Source organism: Caretta caretta, chromosome 18, assembly GCF_965140235.1.
Source record: "Caretta caretta isolate rCarCar2 chromosome 18, rCarCar1.hap1, whole genome shotgun sequence".
Lineage (NCBI taxonomy): Eukaryota > Metazoa > Chordata > Testudines > Cheloniidae > Caretta > Caretta caretta.
This window is the reverse complement of record NC_134223.1, coordinates 16526782-16546390: the sequence shown is the minus strand read 5'-3', so window position 1 is coordinate 16546390 and position 19609 is coordinate 16526782. Positions and strand designations below refer to the sequence as shown.

The 19609-nt window shown below is 49.3% G+C and overlaps 1 protein-coding gene across 2 annotated transcripts in view; it reads left to right on the top strand.

Annotated features, from left to right (window-relative positions):
• Nucleotides 1-13280: 13280 nt before the first annotated feature.
• The window catches only part of MXRA8 (matrix remodeling associated 8), a 36784-nt gene continuing 30455 nt past the window's right edge, over nucleotides 13281-19609 (top strand). The window contains exon 1 of one of the 2 annotated variants that reach the window (XM_048825183.2): nucleotides 13281-13632. In XM_048825183.2, coding sequence (XP_048681140.1) covers nucleotides 13584-13632 — 49 coding nt within the window. In that variant the 5' untranslated portion in view covers nucleotides 13281-13583. The remainder of the gene's footprint in view (nucleotides 13633-19609) is intronic. The other variant, XM_048825182.2, reaches the window with a different exon arrangement.

The window sequence follows — 19609 nt, the reverse complement described above, 5'->3', positions numbered from 1 at the left end:
CATGCTCAATGCTGGTCTGGCTCTTTGAGCTGGCGGGGGAATTACATATGTATTTTTTGAATGAGACCAACAGGAAAGGTGAAAGACATGGCAAGAATGTTGCCTTGCTTATGGGATCAGGGAGAGTCAAAGAACTTCTGGTGGGGAGACTGTCAACCCAACCATCATGTTCCTGTCTGAACACGTTACCCACCATAGTCACGGGTAACGCCTGAGCCCTGAGCTTGCTGGGGATGAACGAAATGAGAGAGAAAATATTTACCATGATTTTTGCAGTCAGCTCACTTTGCCCATTGGGCAGCGCGGTGTATCGTCAGCGGCACTCTCTCCCCTGCGTAGCTGGGTAAGCCCTGATCCCACAAATGCATTGGTGCATGGGCTGGCAGAGCCCAGTGGCTGTGTGGCGTCCCATTGACTCCACTGGAGCTCTGTGGGACTGCGAGAGTCCCCTTTACGTGGATGCAGTTGCCAGAAGCAGGGTCTTAGTTCCAACCTCTCTGATAAGACAAAAGCAGCGTGGTCCAGGGGAGAAGGTACCGGGCTGAGATTCAGGAGCCCTGAATTCTGTTCCTGGCTCTGCCACTGACCCTGATTCTAATCTGATTTGACTGTGTCTGCAGCCTTATTTATTCATTTCCATAAGCATTCCTGGGAATACCTTTAAAAATCTGGCCCAGAGAGACTAAGTGATTTGCCCAGGATCACACAAGGAGTCAGTGGCAGAGCGAGGAATTTGACTCAGATCTTCTGAGTCCCAGTCCAGTGCATTAATTACAAGACCCCACTTCCCGAATGCTTGTTTATCTTCTGCGCCCCCTCCTTCAAGTTCCCCTTCCCCTGAGGGAAATAAGACCCCACTGATTTATTCAGGCCTTTCTTCAGCTTATAAAAGCCCCAGCCATCCAATTAGAGAGTAGCAGCAATAACATGTGACTTAGGTGACCAATCACATAGCCTGAATATTGCATACTTGCACTGAACAGCCGCCAGCATCCCATGGGCTGAAGTGTGGCTGCACTGAAGATTTGTCAGATACCTGAGGACCCTGAACAAAGGGATGGAAGTCCTGGCCTGGCTGTGAACAGACAGAAAAAGGGACGTCAGTCACTGGGTAACTTGTCCCCAATCAATAATTTGCCAAGCTGTGCCCAGCATATCTCCCATGTTTGCCTAGGCCAGTCTGCGTTGTGTGAAGTGATGGGTGAACTTCAAAAAAGGTCAGCGGTTTGGCTAAGAATCTAGAGGTTTTGCCATTCCTCCAAACTTTCCAAACCTCTTGAGCTTGCAAAATTGGGCTGGAGATCTCTTGAGAATAAGCTTTGGTTTATATCCGTCTTCTGTTTTGAGCCCAGCAAAAGGATTGGTTCGGATCCGAGATGCAGAAGGTAGGTTTTGGTTGGTTCCTGTTCATATCCCAGCAGGCTGGCAAATGGGGCTTTGACTGCAAACCCGAATGGGGTCAGGGCCAAGAGTTTGTGGTGGGTGGTTTTAGTTCCCTGCCCTCACGGTGGAGTTCTGGCCAGTGAGACTTGGCTAACAAGGGGATTTGCTCAGCTGCAGTGGGGACCCAGACGTGTTATGCTGTGTTACAGTGGCTGTCCAGGGTGGGCTCCTCTTTGAGAAAAGGGAGCACAGGCTTGCGGCATAGAGATCCCCTCTTATGCATTTTGTGATGCCAGGTCCATGATAGGCACAAGTCCCAGGGACTCCTGCACCCACCCCACAAAGCACGCTGGGTTCCTTTTTCAACTTTCCGTTCCATTTGTAATTAAAAGCACAAATAGAGGCTTGTCCAGAAGAATTATAGAGCACTGGACTGGGACTTAAGAGACCTGATTCAATTCCTGGCTCTGCCACTGCTTTTCTGGGTGACCTTGGGCAAGTGTGAGAGTGTAGGACTCACCCCTGCAGCACCTCCTGCTGGTCATTGGGAATTAGCTCTTTTCCAGCCTGGAGCGGCCTCTGCAGGCCGGTGATCTGTACAGCTCTGGCCCCCGTGTCCCTCACAGACCCTGGTGCTCCTTTCTCTGAGGTTCTGCCCCCTGGCCGTACCCCCACACTCTGCCTCTGGGTCTCCCCTTCCTGGGGAACCCCCAACCCACTATCCCCACCTTGCCTCAGTCTGGGCTACTGCCAGTCATCACCAAGCCCCCGCTCCCTGGGGCAGACTGCATGTAAAGGCCACTCATCATAGGCAAGGGGGTTCGGACCTGCTGCCTTCCTCTGCCTCCCAGTACCTCTATGGGCCTTGGACCAGGCCCTACAGCCTGGGGAGTTGCCATCCTGGAGCGCCCCTGCTCAGCCTGCTCCTTCCCCAGCACGGCACCACCCTCAGTACCCTGTCAGGCAGGCAGCCGGGCCCTGCTGTCTCCCAGCCTGGAGAGAGACTCCTTGGGCCTCTCCTCTGGCTCACAGCCTTCTTATACAGGCCAGCTGGGGCCTGATTGGGGTGTGGCCCAGCTGCAGCTGCTTCCCTAGTCAGCCATCCCCAGCCACAGCCCTCTCTAGGGCTGCTTTTAACCCCTTCTATTTTAGGAGCAGGGTAGCCTCCCTGCTACAGCAAGTCATGGCCCGCTCGGTGCCTCAGTTTCCCCATCTGTAAAATGAGGATAAGGATACTTCCCGCCTCTGTAAAGTGCTTTGGGGTCTGTGGATAAACACGTTATAGAAGAGCTATATTAATTAATTAATCGATTACCTGGGGACCTTAGCAATAGGATTCAGTGATCCAGCAGATCTTGTCCATCACTACTGTGAAAGTTTTAAACGGTACCAGAATTTGTGGTGTAAATTGACATAGCTCCAGTGAAGTCAATAGAGCCACGCTGATTTACGCCAGCTGCAGATCTGCCCTTGTTTGATGACTTTCAAGCCCACAAATCAGTCCATCCATCCGGATTCTCTCTCCACTCGTTCACTGTCAGTCTGAGTCCTGCATTTTTATCTTGGAAACAGAATCTTCAAACTAAAGTCTGGAAAAAATCTCTGTTGGTTTCTTGGGCAAGTCTTCTGTTTTTCTAGCTGGCTTCTAGTCCTGGTTTTGAAATGAATTCCAGGAATCCAAGTCTGAAGGCCGCCCAGTGAAAATGGGTGTTTAAATATAGTGCTGTCCCCAGACGTTAAAGTGACTGGAACTACAGTAGTCCAGAACCCCCAAGAGGTTTCATGGCAAAAGGTCCATGGGAGGACATCTAACTGGACAGCAACACCCCAACAGCCAGACATAATGGGAGGGATTCTAGTCCTGTGATTAAGGCATCTCCGTCTGTGATTTAGGTACCCAAATGCCTTTGTGGATTCAACCCTAAGTGATTTGTCCAAAGTCTGTGCTAGAACAGGGACTTGAACCCAGGTCTCCTGGGCTAGCACTCCAACCGCTGGGTCATCATTCCTCTTGCTGATCTGATCTCAGCTCCCCCACTGACTAGATCCAGGGCTCTCTCTCTTTTCTCTTCAGCAGCAACAGGTTTGTCACTGGAACGTGACGGGGCATTAATAGATGAATCCCCAGCTAATAATTTGCCATGATTTTACTGTGCCTATAAATACACGGAAAGGTTGAGATGTGCTCGTTACAGTAGACAGCCTGGTATCTTCACCCAGCTGGCTCATAGATTTGTGCCAGCAGCTGGGTCAGGCTGGAGACTCTGTGCACCTAGGCTGGTGATGGTTCAGGTTCTGGAGTTGAACAGGAATACACAGAGGAACCTCTGCACAGAACCCTGGACTTTTCATTTTGATTAAACTCTCCAGAACGGGCAAATCGGGGTTTAGCACTGTAATTTGAGTACAGAAGAAACATTGTAACATGGAATCCCGAAGAGATGCCACTGCTCGTTAGGTCACTGAGATAATGATAGGTTTCATTTGACAAGCCTGTCATTGCGGCTAAATTTCAGTTTTGTCCTCTTAGTTCACCGTACCAAGTGCATGTTGTATTATTTCAGTCTCACTTACGGGATTCGTTGCAGATGGAAGATTTATTTTAATGGGAGAAGCTTTGCAACCAAATGAAACCTCCTGGGAAACATGCAGTCTCCAGTGACTTAGGTGGGCTTGTGTTACGTTGGTCTCGCTCGTCAGCAATAGACAGCACTAAAGGCGGGTTTTCTAATCACATTGTCCTGAGAAAAGGGAGTGCATGGGGATGGTATGTAAGTCCTCGTGAATGTGGCAGATTGGTGGCACTGGTGGGATAACAAGAGTTATGCCAGCAATTCCTGCTACAAAGAATTGCATCTGTGCACCTTAATCCTGACTGGCAGCCCTGGGTTTCCATGCACAGCTCTGCAGATACTTCTCCCTCCTGACCCACAGCACCCGTGTGGCTTTGCCAGTGCACCTGTCAGTACGCTTGATTTCCCATCTGTAGTGCTCCTTGCGCTGGAAGCCCCCAGCTCTGCTGTCCAATGGGAATCTTTTCCTTGCTTTTGATCATCCAGAGCAGATTGTTATGAGATGTCATCCAATCCCATGTTAGAACAGACCTAAAAGGATCATTGGTAGTTTGACCATGAGTCATTGACACGTGCTTTGTGAATGACTCATGCTATGAGGGAACTGGTATTTTGAGGGGACTGGGGTTATTTAGTCTGCAGAAGAGAAGAGTGAGGTGGGGATTTGACAGCAGCCTTCAACTACCTGAAGTGGGGTTCCAAAGAGGATGGAGCTCGGCTGTTCTCAGTGGTGGCAGATGACAGAACAAGGAGCAATGGTCTCAAGTTGCAGTGGGGAGGTCTAGGTTGGATATTAGGAAACACTATTTCACTAGGAGAGGGGTGAAGCACTGGAATGGGTTACCTAGGGAGGTGGTGGAATCTCCATCCTTAGAGGTTTTTAAGGCCCGGCTTGACAAAGCCCTGGCTGGGATGATTTGGTTGGTGTTGGTCCTGCTTTGAGCAGGGGGTTGGACTAGATCATAGAATCACAGAATATCAGGGTTGGAAGGGACCTCAGGAGGTCATCTAGTCCAACCCCCTGCTCAAAACAGGACCAATCCCCAACTAAATCATCCCAGCCAGGGCTTTGTCAAGCCTGACCTTAAAAACTTCTAAGGAAGGAGATTCCACCACCTCCCTAGGTACCGCATTCCAGTGTTTCACCACCCTCCTAGTGAAAAAGTTTTTCCTAATATCCAACCTAAACTTCCCCCACTGCAACTTGAGACCATTACTCCTCGTTCTGTCATCCGCTACCACTGAGAACAGTCTAGATCCATCCTCTTTGGAACCTCCCTTCAGGTAGTTGAAAGCAGCTGGTCTCCTGAGGTCTCTTCCAACCCTAATATTCTATGATTCTATGTTATTTTGTGACTTCCTGTCTAGTGGGAGGTTTCAGAGGAACAGCCGTGTTAGTCTGTATTCGCAAAAAGAAAAGGAGTACTTGTGGCACCTTAGAGACTAACCAATTTATTTGAGCATGAGCTTTCGTGAGCTACAGCTCATGCTCAAATAAATTGGTTAGTCTCTAAGGTGCCACAAGTACTCCTTTTCTTTTTGTCTAGTGGGAACTACTCCTGCCATGCCTTGTTAATAACTATGCACCTGCTTACAGCTGTGAAAGCCGCTCATTCCTTAGCGCGTTGGCTCTCTCAGGTAGCAAACAGGCGTGTGCTGTGTCTCTTTATATCGTCAGTTGGGCTGCGGTGTTTGGTCACGTCAACACTCTAGATAATTGCTCTGGCACTAATAAAAGGTAGTGCAAGTTTCAAACAAAATGGTCGAAGGTAGAACTGTCAAACAATTAAAAAAATAATTGCAATTAATCATGAGATTAAAATACATAGTTGTGATTCATCGCAGTTTTAATCGCACCGTTAAACAATAATAGAATACCGATTTAAATGTGTTATAAATATCTGTGGAAGTTTTTCTACATTTTCAAATATATTGATTTCAGTTACGACACAGGAAACTCAGTGTGCAGTGCTCACTTTATATTATTATGTCTGATCACAAATATTTGCACTGTAAAAAAGATAAACAAAAGAAATAATATTTTTCATCTCACCTCAGACAAGTGCTGTCGTGCAATCTCTTTATCATGGAAGTGCAACTTACAAATGTAGTTGTTTTGCTTTTTTTTACATAACTGCACTCAAAAACAAAACAATGCAAAACTTTAGAGCCTGAAGGAGCAAACGAATGGTTAGCATATGCACTTAAATACCTTGCGACGCCTGCTACAATAGTGCCAATGCGAACGCCTGTTCTCACTTTCAGGGGACATTGTAAATAAGAAGCAGGCAGCATTATCGCCCGTAAATGTCAACAAACTCGTTTGCCTGAGCAATTGGCTGAACAAGAAGTAGGACTGAGTGGACTTAGTCACCAGCTTCCCTGGCAGGACCTGCAACTGCGTGGATCCTAAACTAGATCCAACTCTTCCTCCAGTGCTCAAAGAATCTTGCCCTGCTACCCTGTAATGTGCCATGATCTGCTCGGCAGGCGCTGGGGGGCCAGAGGCCTGTGGCTGGTTGGTCGAAATGATGAAGCAGAGCTTCTTCCCCTGGGAGAAGCTGCTTTTCTTTGGCCATCCCCGTGGTCAAAGCAGGCATCTGGAACATGCCACTTTTGAGCAAATGAGCGGCGCTGCTTGTTTGGAGAATCAATACCCCAAATACCACTAGAAGGGCGGGTGCAGGAGAGGCCTGGGAAAAGCTGGCTGAAATGGAGGATCTAGCTTCAGGTCCGAAGCTCACCCCTCCATGCCCAGCCGCACAAGTGCCAGGGAGAGCAGCTGAGGCAGCTACCTCACTTCCTGGGTAACGCAATCACGGGCTGGCCAACCCAAGAGTGACCCCGATTGGCCTCAGCTGTGAAGGCCAGCCAGACCAGCGTGGGGCCTGGGGGTGGGGGATGCAGCATGGCACGGGCCTACGAGCCACACTCGTTTGGAGATGGATGTTCTATAAATGCCTTGGCCCCCCTCTTCCTCTCCCCTTCTCTCAGCCTGAGCCCCAGAGAGGCTGCGCCTCTTCTCGCCAGTTTAGTTGTTTTCCTTTGCAGACCTCAGTGGCTTCTGCCTGGATTTTGGCTCCTTTCAGACAGGAAATAGCCGATTCATCACAGCAGCAACCACAGCCATCCAGAGAAGTCATGCAAGGCACAGCCAGCAGCTTCTGCAAAGCCAGACCCAGGATGCAGAACAGGGGATGGGGGAGGGAAGGGACCTGCAGTCAATGCCTGAAAGGTCAAGGTTGGTCAGCAGGAGGCAGTAAAGAACAGAGCAGGGTGGGGCTGGTCCCGAGCTTGCAAGACGCAGAAGGGCGTCAGTTGCACAAGGTTTTCTGCCGCTGAGCTAAACGTCTTGCAGGCCCTGCTCTCTGATGATGCAGCTGGGCAGAGGGCCGTGGGTTCAGAACCGTTTCATCTTGCTCCTCTGACCCACGGAGGCGAGGGGATACAACAGGAAAGACTCCTTCTCCCCCCTCCTCAGGCAGAGATGATGGGCCAGCGTCTCAGCTGGAGTTCAGTGTCGTCTGTGGAGCCATGGTGATCGATACCAGCTGGAGAGCAGCTAGCCGGTGTTCAGCTCGGAGTCGGGGGGGGGGGGGGGGAGTGCGACAGGCAAGAGGTTTGGAAGCTGGACTAATCACGTTGCATTTTTCTAGCCCCTCCCATCTGAGGATCTCAAGGCACTTTTCAAAAATATCTGAATTAAGCAGGTTGTTGAGCCCCCCCATGGGGAAATGGAAGCACAGGAAGGTGAAATGATTTCAGGGTCCGGTATATAGAACTCCTCCAGCAGGACTCCTCCTCTTAGGCTTTACCCACTAGACTGTTCGTCCTCCTGTGATGTCCCTGCCAGCCCTGACACTTTGGCATTCCTCTCGGAAGAGGGTCATTGACTCATCTCTGCAGGGGTCAGCTTGGAGTGAGCAAGCGTCAAACCTCCAAATGACTGGCTCAGGTGCTCCTCTGAATATATCCAAGTGTCTCTGACTGCCCTTTGGCTTACGCTGAAGCGTTCCCTGGGTTTGGTAGGGACTGGGACCATCACGAGCTGGTATTTCTGGATTTCTAATCCTGGGAAGAGCAGAGAGTCAGGAAAAGAAGCAAAGTTACCCACACTCTTCCATATTCCAGCAGAGTGGTTGAGTTCAAGTTCGGGATCAAATGTCAGTGGGATCTTCTTGTAGCCAAACCAGTACATCACACCTGATGTGGAGCTTTGCTGTGCTTGTTTCCACTGGGTTGAGTCTGGATCTGTTAAAAAGCACCATTGTTTATGGACAGATTGTTTAATAATAATCACTGGAGTTTCTTGCACCTCCTCTGAAGCACCTGGTGCTGGTCACTGTTGGAGGCAGGATACTGGGCTAGATGGACCACGGGTCTGATCTAGTCTGGCTGCTCCTCAACTCACCCTTGTTGCAGAGCACGCACTATGTCCTGGTGTTTAGGTCTCTGTAATAAAATGTTACATTTATAATGCACTTTTCCTCCTAAAGCACTTACCCAGCTCCACTGATGCAACCACTTCTAGGATGGGGGACAGCTGCCATCCAGCACACAGGACAGGGCATGATATTGTGGCAGGGGAAAAATTGACCAGGGGCACTCACTTTCTCTGCTAGAAATGCTATGGAGACCTTCCATATCCTTTGGTTCGAAGGGCTCATTGGACAGATCCACACACTTTTTTAACTTTCTAGGGTTATGTCTTTATTTCCCTTGGAAGAACAAAGGGATGTGGTATCCCTGGTAGGATTCAAACATGTGGCTTTAGGGAATCCAGGTGTTTCAACACACAATGCTTTGCCACTAAGCGTCTTATCGGTCATCTTATTGGCTCAATCAGCTACAGTGCATCAAACAGCCCAATCTGAAACCTACATGGAAAGGGCAGTGCTCATGGCTGACTAACAGTGTGTTTGACCAAAAAGTGGAGAAGGCTGCCAGTTGCTAAAGATTTCCTTTCTCTCTGAGGCCTCGTGACAAGTTACCAAACAGAAAGGCTGTGTAACGCTGGGAAACTGATTGCTGTATCGAATGCCACCTGGCAAAGAGGTCCGAGATGCCTCTCGGTGTCCGGTGCGCTTTGCAGCTCAATGCATGGCCAGGACTGAGTGGAAGGCCAGGAGCCTCTGAAAGGGACAGGCAGAGAGGGTGGCAACACGAAGGGCTGTGATGACAGCCAAGCCTGCAGGGAGTGAACTTCTCTATGAGAAAATTTAAACTGCAAATGAGACAGTCATTCCCGTCTGGTCAGATCCTAGGGGATTACTGGGACAGTACCATTCGAGAGTTCACACAAGGAGAGAGGTAGGAATGGGCTGCCCTAACACGCCCTGCCCTTTGCAGGCATAGGCCTGGTCAAGTAGGAGATGCCCAACGGACTTGTGTGGAAGAGTCCGATAGAAATCCATAGAGAATGATGTGCTTGCAACAGAATGTTTAAATCAGTGCATGGAACCCTAGAGCAGGGTATAATCCACTGCTAAATTCTAGGAGGCAGTTTAACAATTCTCAAAAGTACAAAATCATTCAAGACCAAAGCACAGGGCCAAATTCTAATGGAACGGCTCCAACTTACACCCGCTGAGAATTGGGCCCAAGTCCTAAAATAACATCTAAGCACTTTTCGTACTCCTGTTATGTTACTCATCTACATGCTGTGAGAGCAAGTACCACCAGTTACTCTGCCCTAGGCAATCCTCATGTACTAGCTCCTACTGGGAGGGGACATTCAAGTCCTTTCCCTGTGCTATCTGGGAAAGTGCCCTGGGGTCTGTAACTTCCTTTGTGACAGCCCTTAGAGGAGATCTGTGTTAGGCTGAATATCCCATCTAAGTGCAGTTCCCTCTGGCATTAGCGTTGGGCATGGACTCAAATCTGGGAGCAAGATTTTGGTTTTGTGGTGAAGGTGTTAAACTAGGATTTGAGAGATCTGGGGCCATTTCCTAGCTCTCCCTGTGTGACCTTGGGTAATATTTTCAAAAGTCCCTAAGTGATTTACAAGCCTAACTCCCACTGACTTTCATTGGCATCTCTCAGTGGCTCAGTTCCCCAACTTTAAAATGGGCACAATAATACTTTTTGCCTGCACAAAGACCAGTCAGGGACGCACCTAGCACAGTGGGTCCCTGATCTTGTTTGGGGGTCTCTAGGTATTACTGTAATAAAAAATAATATTGACTTGAACCCCCAGCCTTCAGCCGCTGAGGCAAAAGTGCTACTATCTTAGCACTGTCTGTGGTATATAGGAGCCAGACATAAGCAAAGCTCTCCATGCTCTGTTGCAAACCAATACATGCGTCAGTTTGTGGTGGAACCTCATTGGGATGTTATTGACTCTGGCAATATATGCGGGCAAAAGGAGGGGATAAATAAAAATCAGAAAGGATGCAAACAGAAGAAGAACCATTGTGACAAATAGGTTGTGAATTTGAATTTAAGCCACTCCCAGCACACAACCACCCTTGAAATGTGCATTCCTCCGAGTCCGCTTCCTTCAGATGTCTGGGCGTTGTTCTGAGTCAAATGCTACATAAAGGAAATCTGAACGCTCCAGCAGGCTGATCAGGGCCGATGGTAGCCCATGTTGCTGATTAGAGCTAGGTGGAATTTTTTGGCCTAAACTATTTGTTGGTGAAAAATGCAGATTTGGACTCACCAAAATGTTTGGCAAATTTGTGCTGGTTTTGCTGAATTGTTTCTGCCAAATAAAATACTTTTAAAAAAATTCTGGAAAAATGGAAAAGTTTCATTTTTGACCTTTTTGAAACAAAATGTTTTGGTTCACGATGACTTGTCTTCAGAATCGCCTTGAATTTTATTTTTAAAAAATCAAAAGTGTTGAAAAGGGGTAACAATCAAAACAAAACTTTTCATTTGACTCAAAATGAATTTTCTTCCTGACTTTTAGATTCACCAAAAATTTTGAAGCATTTTTTTTTTGGTTTGACTGAAAATTATTCCCCTCTCCCCACAAATTTTTGGAACTGTCACGGAACTGAAAAATCCCTCACTGTCACAGCTCTCCTGCTGCTGTCTTTGACCTCCCTAACATGGGAAATGGCAGCTCAGATTGTCAGATTACATCTCCACACAGCGTTAGTTCCAGAGAGAGAGCGAAAATTGGGTTAGATCTGAAGCCTGGGAGGTGACAGAGGTGTTTTAATCTGGGTGTGTTGTTCATCCCTTTATAGATATAGCTGCAAAGCTTGGACATGGATCAACTTCCCTGAAGTTTGGGCAGGTTTGGAATCAGGTTTTTGGTTCTGCTTCCATCTAAGGATTTCAAAGTGCTTTCCAAACAATTAAGCTTCCAGCGCCTCTGAAGAGGGGAAGGGTTGACACAGCAGAGTCACAAAGTAGCTAGCCCAAGGCACGGGGTGCTATGACTTGATTTGCAATGATCCTGAGCACCTACTGACCTCAAAGGGAGTTCTGGGTGCCCACGCCACCACATGACAGATCAATACAGAACCAGAAAGAGAACCTAGGAGTCCTGACTCAGGATGTCACCCACTAAGGTTTATAATTCACCAGTTTAGGATCAGGGTTCATTTTCTGAACCAAAAAATGTACTGGTATGGAACAGAAAGACCTTCCTCACTAATGCTAAGGCAAGGGTTGCGGTTTTTTGCTGGCTTGCGTTTTAGGGTCATCTTCATGTTTGGAAACGAATCTTTCTGTCTCTTCTCTTTCACGTTGTCTTCAGTGCAGTCTGGTAGCGGGAGCGCCCTTTGGTGCGCTAAAAGGACACAGAACCCGCTGAGACGTTCAGCAGAGATGAAGCAAGAGTCCCCACTCGCAATGGAGGGTTTACGGATTTCAGGCTGAGGCCTTACTGTTACTTCTGACGGTTTTCATTTATTTTCCACCATTGAGAGTTAACAGACCTGTCCAAGATCAGGAGCTCTTGCGTTCTGTTTCCCAAACCAGCTGCGTCTTTGACTCCATTGGCTCTCGGGCACCTTTTCTTGTCTCTGCAGAATAAAAGTCACTCCTGGAGAATGGAAAACTTGCCTTGGAGTTTTAACATTGGATTTGAAAATATGTATGTTTGTTTTTTTTAAAAAAATAACTGTGTGAACTTGGGGAAGACTCATCCGATTTCTGCAGGTAGCTCTTGGATGTTGGAGTAACTGGCCAGCCACGTTTTTTTTTCAGGTGAAAAGGAAATTATCCACAGATAGTTCTCAGTTATTCCTCTCAATTGACTCTCTACACACAAAAACTGCATTGGTTTAACTGAAATCGATTTAGTTAAGCTGCTGCCCCTTTCAGATGTGGTCTTTCATATCAGTTTAAAACTGATTACATTGGTTTAGCCTGGGCCTGTGCATTTACGGATGCAAGCTAAACTGCTCTGAGCCAGGTTTGAATGGATGTACGTGTCCATGAACAATATTGCACTGGTAACTGAACTGATATAAAAATCACACTTTTTGTTCCATCAGTACCACTTTATGTACAGACCTGGCCTAACGTAACAGTCTTTCTTATAGAATCATAGACTTTAAGGTCAGAAGGGACCATTACGATCGTCTAGTCTGACGTCCTGCACAGGCCACGGAATCTCACCCACCCATTCCTGTTACAAACCCCTAACTTATGTCTGAGCTATTGAAGTCCTCAAATCGTGGTTTAAAGACTTCATGAGCAGAACTCTGCTTTTCCATCACGACCTGAGATCATTGCTGTACCATGGCCCTCAGTAACAACGGATCCAGGTGGCCCCACCAACATTTCCCCTATTAGTCTTGTCTCTAACAGCTTATGAGTGGACCAAGGAAACAAAGAGCAGTATATTGGGCTCTCCAAGATCCGCTGTACAAGGTGTCTGTTTTTTCTCAGAATAGAAATCAATCAGCCCATGGCATTGTTCTGTTCTTGTACACGGAGCCTGAATGTAGAGGTTCTCTGCTGGTCGTATCTTTCCTGTCTCTACATAGCAGAGAAGCTGGCACCAAAGGCTGGAGAGGGGTCCTGTCCATCAGGAGACATTTGGGGGGATACTTATAATCTAGTCTGTTTTGCCTCCACTGCCCTGAACTCAAGTCAATGTTGTTTCTTAAGTCATCCTCTGATACTTGTTTTTAAAGTAAAACCATGTGAGGAGACAGATCAAAAAACCGTGAAGGTTCAAAAATCCTGTCCCCGGCAGACAGCTGGATGAGTGTCAAAAGAAAGGGAGGAACAGCTGGATCCAGTAAAAGCACAAGGAAAATTAGTTTCATACCCAGAAGGGAAGTAGGGGGAGGGGGCTGGTTTTTGGAGCGCAGAGCTGTGTGGGACCAGCAAAAGTCAGCAGATAAGACTTTGACATCAAAGTCAGGGAGCAGAGCAGAAGGATCCAAGGGGGGAAGAGAGAGAGCTCATGTTTTGGAGAAATTGAGCAGGAAGCATTAAGGAAGGGAAGGAGGTGGAGAGAGTGTTTTGGAGGGGGCAGTGCAGAGGGGAGGTGGGGTGTTATAAATTGTAGGTGGAGTAATACTGCAAGAATTTGAGCTGCTGTCCCTGGCTCCCTGGCTGTACGTTGATGAGGTCATAGTGTTTTTGGGTTAAAAAAAACAACAACTTCGACTTGTTTTTCAGGAGAGAGAGAGAGAAAAACACACAGAGGCTGAAGAAATGGAGCAAGTAGCAAAACTCCTCCTGTGGCAGCTGTTGCTTCTGCAAAGTAAGCTTCTAGCTGATCGGCATCAATGTTATGTATCTTTCTTGCACCCAGAGAGAATGGGGGCTTGGAGTTTTCCTGGGGAAGCTGGCTCTGTCAGTTCAGTGTCTTGGTTTAGATTCTTGTAGCTAGTTGTTTTCTGGAGTGTGTCTGTGTGGTGGGGTGGGGGAAAAGGTTTGGATGGGGAAAAGGGATTTCTCTTGGCTTTTCTGGAGGACTGTTTGGTGGGGTAGGGGTAGATCAGAGGATGTTCTGGGTCGTTATCCATGTACTTTGGTTTGTTTTGCTGCTGATCATCTTGGTGTGTAGAAGGAAGGGAAGGAACATAGCCTGGTATTGCCCCCAAAGCTTTGAAACGCTCTGAATCGTTTGATCTCAGGTGACTTTGTGCTGTACGGCAGGAGCTGGCAGTCATTGTGGGCGATAAGGGGGGAAATACTAAAACTGTTTGGGCTGCCCAGGTAAAAACAGGATTCACGTGACATCCCGGGGGAGGGTGGAGAGGGAGGAGGGGGAGGATGGTCAGGGGATGGGGGCGTTATTATAGAAACGTGGCACTGTTTATGTTTTTTCCTGCGTTGCAAAGGTTTCTGTGGAGGGCAATGGCAGACCCAATGTGCCAAGAGAGGGGGCCTCAGCAGGAAGGCTTTAATGAAGTGAAAAGACTTGTGGGTAAATAGCAGCCCCCCCAGAAGGAAGCAGCCCACGTCACACAACCCAAACCAGCCCCTTTGACACCTTCTTCTCTGAGGAGAGCTGGGTGTGAGCAAGGCTGGCTCACCCTGGGGCACAGGACAGCTCAATTTCTGAAGGACGACAGTGCATCCCATCTGGGAAATGTGGGGTGCAAGCTCGTTTAGGGCTGTTTTATCCCCCAACCTCATAAACCCAAATAATCCCATTAGCCAGTGGCTGGGGTTCCCCCGCACCTGCCTTTCCTAGCTCCTTCAGATCACAGGTGAATTCAGTTTTTGTGGTCAGTCTGGTCCCGGGTGGATATTTTCCATCTCACCAAGCCATCCACAGTCGGCAGTGTCTCTGGGCGTGGTCCAGGACTGGAAGAGCAGGGAAGGCCGCAGGTGAGGACTGTGGGGCCTGGGCAGAGCTGTGAGGGACTCGGCACCGGAAGAGAAGATCACGACCGAGAAGCAGTGGGAGAGCTGCGTGGGGATCCGTGACCAGAGCTGGAGGGGATGGTTTCGTGTTATGCCTGAGAAGCACTGGCAGAACTGAGGGGACTGGAACCCAGCTGGGTTGTTACCCTACATGATTCAGAGGAGCGTGTGGGACAGGAACAGCAGGTTGTGGTGCTGCTCACCAACAGTAGAGCTGTGTGGGGCTCAGACCTGGAACCGTAATCCTGCAGGTCAGGATTGAGGGGCTCTAATGGACACATTTGGGTGCAGTTTGTAGAGGTGGGGGCGGTGTTGGAGCCCTGTCAGAGATCTTCCACTTCCAGGCTGACTTCTCCAAATTCCCATGAAAATAAAGTTGGAGGCAAGGGGTGGGGGAAATCCAGTTCCTTTAATCTTTGGAGAGATGCGGTTCTGATCTCCCCCCTCGAGCGTTCATCCCTCGGGGAAAGACCGGCTCCATTCCGAATGGCTCTGCATTGTGGGCCGCGTGCCAACACACTGTACACGAGGCTGAGAAGTGTTTTCAAAGCGAAGCACATCTCTGAGCTGTCTGGGAGAAGCGGGCCTGTGAGGGGGCCTGTGCACACAGCAGCCAAGATGGCGGCTGGCAAATGCTGGCGGAGCTTCTCCTTGGCTTCTCATGCAGACGGAGGAGGACTTTCTTCTTTCTGCCGAGACGGCACTTTTTCGTCTCTCTCCAGTCTGACAGGCATGTTCCCACTTGCTGGAACTGTTGGAGTCGGATGGCTGGGGAAGCTTTTGGGAGTCCCAAAATCCCCTCTGAAAGCAAGAACAAAAATCTGCTGTTGAGAAATTAGATCCCAGGACCCGTTTTTGTTTTTTATAAATGGGGACTTAAAAAACCACCAGTGACTGCAGCCTGAGCCAGCCCTTGCAAGTGGCTGCCTGTGGGGGATCTTCATTCAAGATCCAGCCTCAGTCTTTCACTCCCAGGCCAGCAGGAGACAGGCGCAGCAGGGATGCAGTGTGGTTAGCCATTAGGAATTAAGCACTTGCTTACTCACGGATGCCCCCAGCTGGGTGACTTGAAAAGAGGGACGTAGGTCGCCTCCCTCTGCTGGGTCAGCTGACGCATAGAGCTATTCCCAGAACTCACTGAGCTATTCGGAGTGGCCATCGCTAGTACAGTGCCCGGAGGAGAAGCCATAATGGGCCTCTTGACACTGGGTCAGGCCCCCAAAGAGCCAGCGTGAAGTTGCTACCATTTTCCAAGACCGTATGAGCTTAACTCAGTAGCAGCATCTGGTATGTTTGCACTGACGTGGGAATAGCTCTAGGGAGGCCCTTAAAAGTGTGGACACAGGGGCCGCGACGACAGAGAACGAGGAACTTGGTATTTTCACATGCTTCTTATTTTTAACTTTTTAAAAAACTCCCGTTTTTGAGTAAGCCTCTCATTCAGGGCCTGATCCACCAGCCACTCGCTCCAGCAGGACCGTGATGCTGCCACCCCTCCAGCAAGAGGAGCTGCAGCTCCCTTTTTGTCAATGGAGGCTGGTTTAATGCCCAGTGCAGAGGTGTTGCTTTCTTGGACGTATGTCGGGCACCTAGGCAGCACCACAGTGGTGTGTTAGTGATTAGAGCAGGGAGTGGGAGGCAGGATGCCTGGGTTCTAGTCCTGGCTCTGCGATTGTCCGACTGTGTGACCTGGGGTAGGCTGAAATTTTCATAAGTGGCTGCTGATTTGGGGCGTGTCTGGTTTCTTAGGCTACCCAACTGGAGACACCTAGGGGCTGATTCCCAGAGCTGCTGAGCACCTACAAGTCCAGCTGAAGTCCCTGCAGGTGCTCAGCCCTTCTGCAAATCAGACCCAAGGTGCCCCAAGTTGGGCACCCCAAAACTGAGGCACCTAAGATCAGTGTCCACTTTCAAAAGCATTGGCCTGAACCTCTCCAGAGCTCAATTTCCTGAAGTGCAGCTTAGAAGTGATAACACTTCGTTCACGAAGGTGTCGTGCGGCACTTTGAAGCTGATGGGACTCTGTCCTAGGTCATGAGTGCTATTGTTTAGAATCCGTGTCTGCCTGGTGCATCTTGCCCACATGCTTAGCGTCTAACTGAGCGCCATATTTGGGGTTGAGAAAGAATTTCCCCCCGGGTCCGATTGGCAGAGACCCTCGGGGGAGGGTCTGTGTGTTTTGCCTTCCTCTGTAGCGTGGGTCATGGGTCACTTGCAGGTTTAAACAAGTGCAAAAGGGTTTTTTTCTCCTGCTGATAGTAGCCCATCTTAATTAATTGGTCTTGTTACTACAGTTGGTATGGCAACACCCATTTTTTCATGTTCTCTGTATATATATATCTTCCTACTGTGTATACATACCTTTTCCACGGCATGCATCCGATGAAGTGTGTTTTAGCTCACGAAAGCTTATGCCCAAATAAATTTGTTAGTCTCTAAGGTGCCACAAGTACCCCTCAGTTTTTTTGGTGAATTCTCTGTATCTTGACGTCTTTAAACCATGATTTAAGGACTTCAGTAACTCAGGCAGAGGTTCGGGGTCTATTACACGAGTGGGTGAGTGAGCTTCTGTGGCCTGCGATGTGCAGAAGGTCAGACTAGATGATCACGATGGTCTCTTCTGGCCTTAAAGTCTATGAGACTCAGTGATCTGGAAAATGGGCAATGAGATGGGCAAAGAAAAAGGGACTGAAAAAGACAAAAAGCTGCTGAGAAAGGGATGGTGAGAAGGTCAGAGCTGAACTTACTCTAACAAAAAAGCCTTGTCTAGGGACACAGGCAGGCTGGGCCAGAAATGAGGTCCCTGCATTCGGAAGGATCTTCCTCCAGCCTGTATCTGCTGAATCATTAGGGAGAAGAGCATGGACAATTCCTGGGTGATCTCAGTTGCCTTGGGAAGAGACGGTGCTCAAGTATGCTGGGTGTAAATCACTAAGAAGGCTCGAGTCTGCTGCCCTTACTCCTATGGGGAGTCCCTTGCTTCTTAAGTGGCCTTCTGGATTTCAGTGGCATTGCTTGTTTTGTAAAGCACTGCTCTCTCTACACCTGATCTGGCACCTCCTGAAGTCAATGGCAAAGCTCCTACTGGCTTCGGCGGGGCCAGGATCAGAACCAGTGTGAGTAATGGTGGCAGAACTGGGCCCTTGGGGGATTTACCTGCTATCACAGGACCCTGTAACGCACACACCTGCTTACCAGCCAACAACCCCATTTATGCTGCCTTCTGCGATGTTAGCCAGATTCCTGGCTCAGCTCTGCCTTTGCTTTCATCCTCTGTTAGCTCTTTGTTGAACAGGATACCGGGTGTTTTGATGAGCACGCACTCCCAGCGTTGGGCTCAGCCTCTCAGTCAGAGCGGCAGTCTTTCCTCAGCATCCCAGACACCGTCTGACTGACGCAGTGGTGTTGTGCTGCGTGTAGGAAAGGGGAGAGGTGGTTTCCTAGTTGGGTCACGCAGAGGAGGCAGTCTGCGGAGCAGTGTTGATGTGGGACGTTCCTCAGAGCTTTGGGATCTTGCTTCTTGTTTGCCCAGCTTCTTCTTGGCCTATTTAAGAAGCTGGCCATGGAATTATAGATGCCTGAGCCTGGGTGTGTATTTTACAGGAGGATCTTGAAATGCAGTCTGTTCACCTCTTCTCATCCAGTGGAGCTCACGATTTTGCCTTTCCTTTGAGCTTTTGTTGGACTGGCCAGCATGATATCTCAGGAACCTGGTGGGAAGAACCCTATGTTTGCCTCTAGCGTAGAGGAAAAGTTAGGGGACACTATGTGAGCCGGTCTCCCGAGTGCCACTCGTGTCTGGAGCTGGAGCGGTAGCATGAGGATGGGGCTGGGGGATGTAGCTACAGGGGTCAGAGCGGCTGCCCTCGGTTTTGGAAAGTGGAACCATGAGCTGCAGCGAACACAGTTTGTCCAGATCTTGAGGTTGTGGTCCCAAAGCTTCGGCTCTCGGAGTCCTGGGATTGTGGAGGATTCTCAGCTTTCATTAAAACAAAAATTGTGTTTCTAGGCCTAATGGTTGCAGAGGGAAACCAGGGCAACCTGCCCGTCCCGTTCATCTCCTGGAGCCATCCGCCATCGTGGCCCTGGATGTCACATTGACAGTGCTGTGAATTGAGCCCGGGGCTCCTGGCTGCCCCTTGCCTCCATCACACAAACTTTGTCAGTGTAAGGGGCTGTACAGCGGCCAGGATGGGTCACTGGCCTTTCTTCCAGCATAGGCAGAGCTGGTGCAATGCCTCTATAACACGCCTCCTTCCAGTCCAGGGGGAGGGTGGCCACAGTGCGGCTGTGCTCCGGCTGTTCTCAGCTGCCCCAATGGCTGCTTGGGGCCGGAGGCAGGTTAGGGCAGTGCCTTAGGCTGCTCTTACTTGGCTGGGGCCCAGGGCAGCTCCAAACCACGACCCAGAATCAGGGAGGTGCCGCTGTTCTTTCATCCCATCTCCGGTCTCAGGCACATTGGTGAATTGGGTCCCAGTAGCCCACGGGCATCCCTGATCTCACGCCACCCCACTGTTCCCCCTGCATCCTGCCCAATCGGCTCAACTCATTACCTCCTTTGTCTCCTCCCACTCCTGGCTTCGCACCTCCTTTCACGCTGCCCTCCTGACGCGGTTACTGCCTCGATCAAGGTGGGCAGAGCGGCCTCTTTCAGTGGACAGGATCAGTACTGACAGGTGGGAGTCGGTGTCACTGAGCCGTGCACAGTCCAGGGTTTGTATCCCAGCCAGTCCAGATGAATAATAGAACGGAGGCCTCGAAGTACATCCCTGGCAAAGCACAGACAGGTATTATGCCTACTTTACGGATGGGTAAATTGAGGCACAGAGAAACACAGTGACATGCCCATGTCCTACAATGAGTGA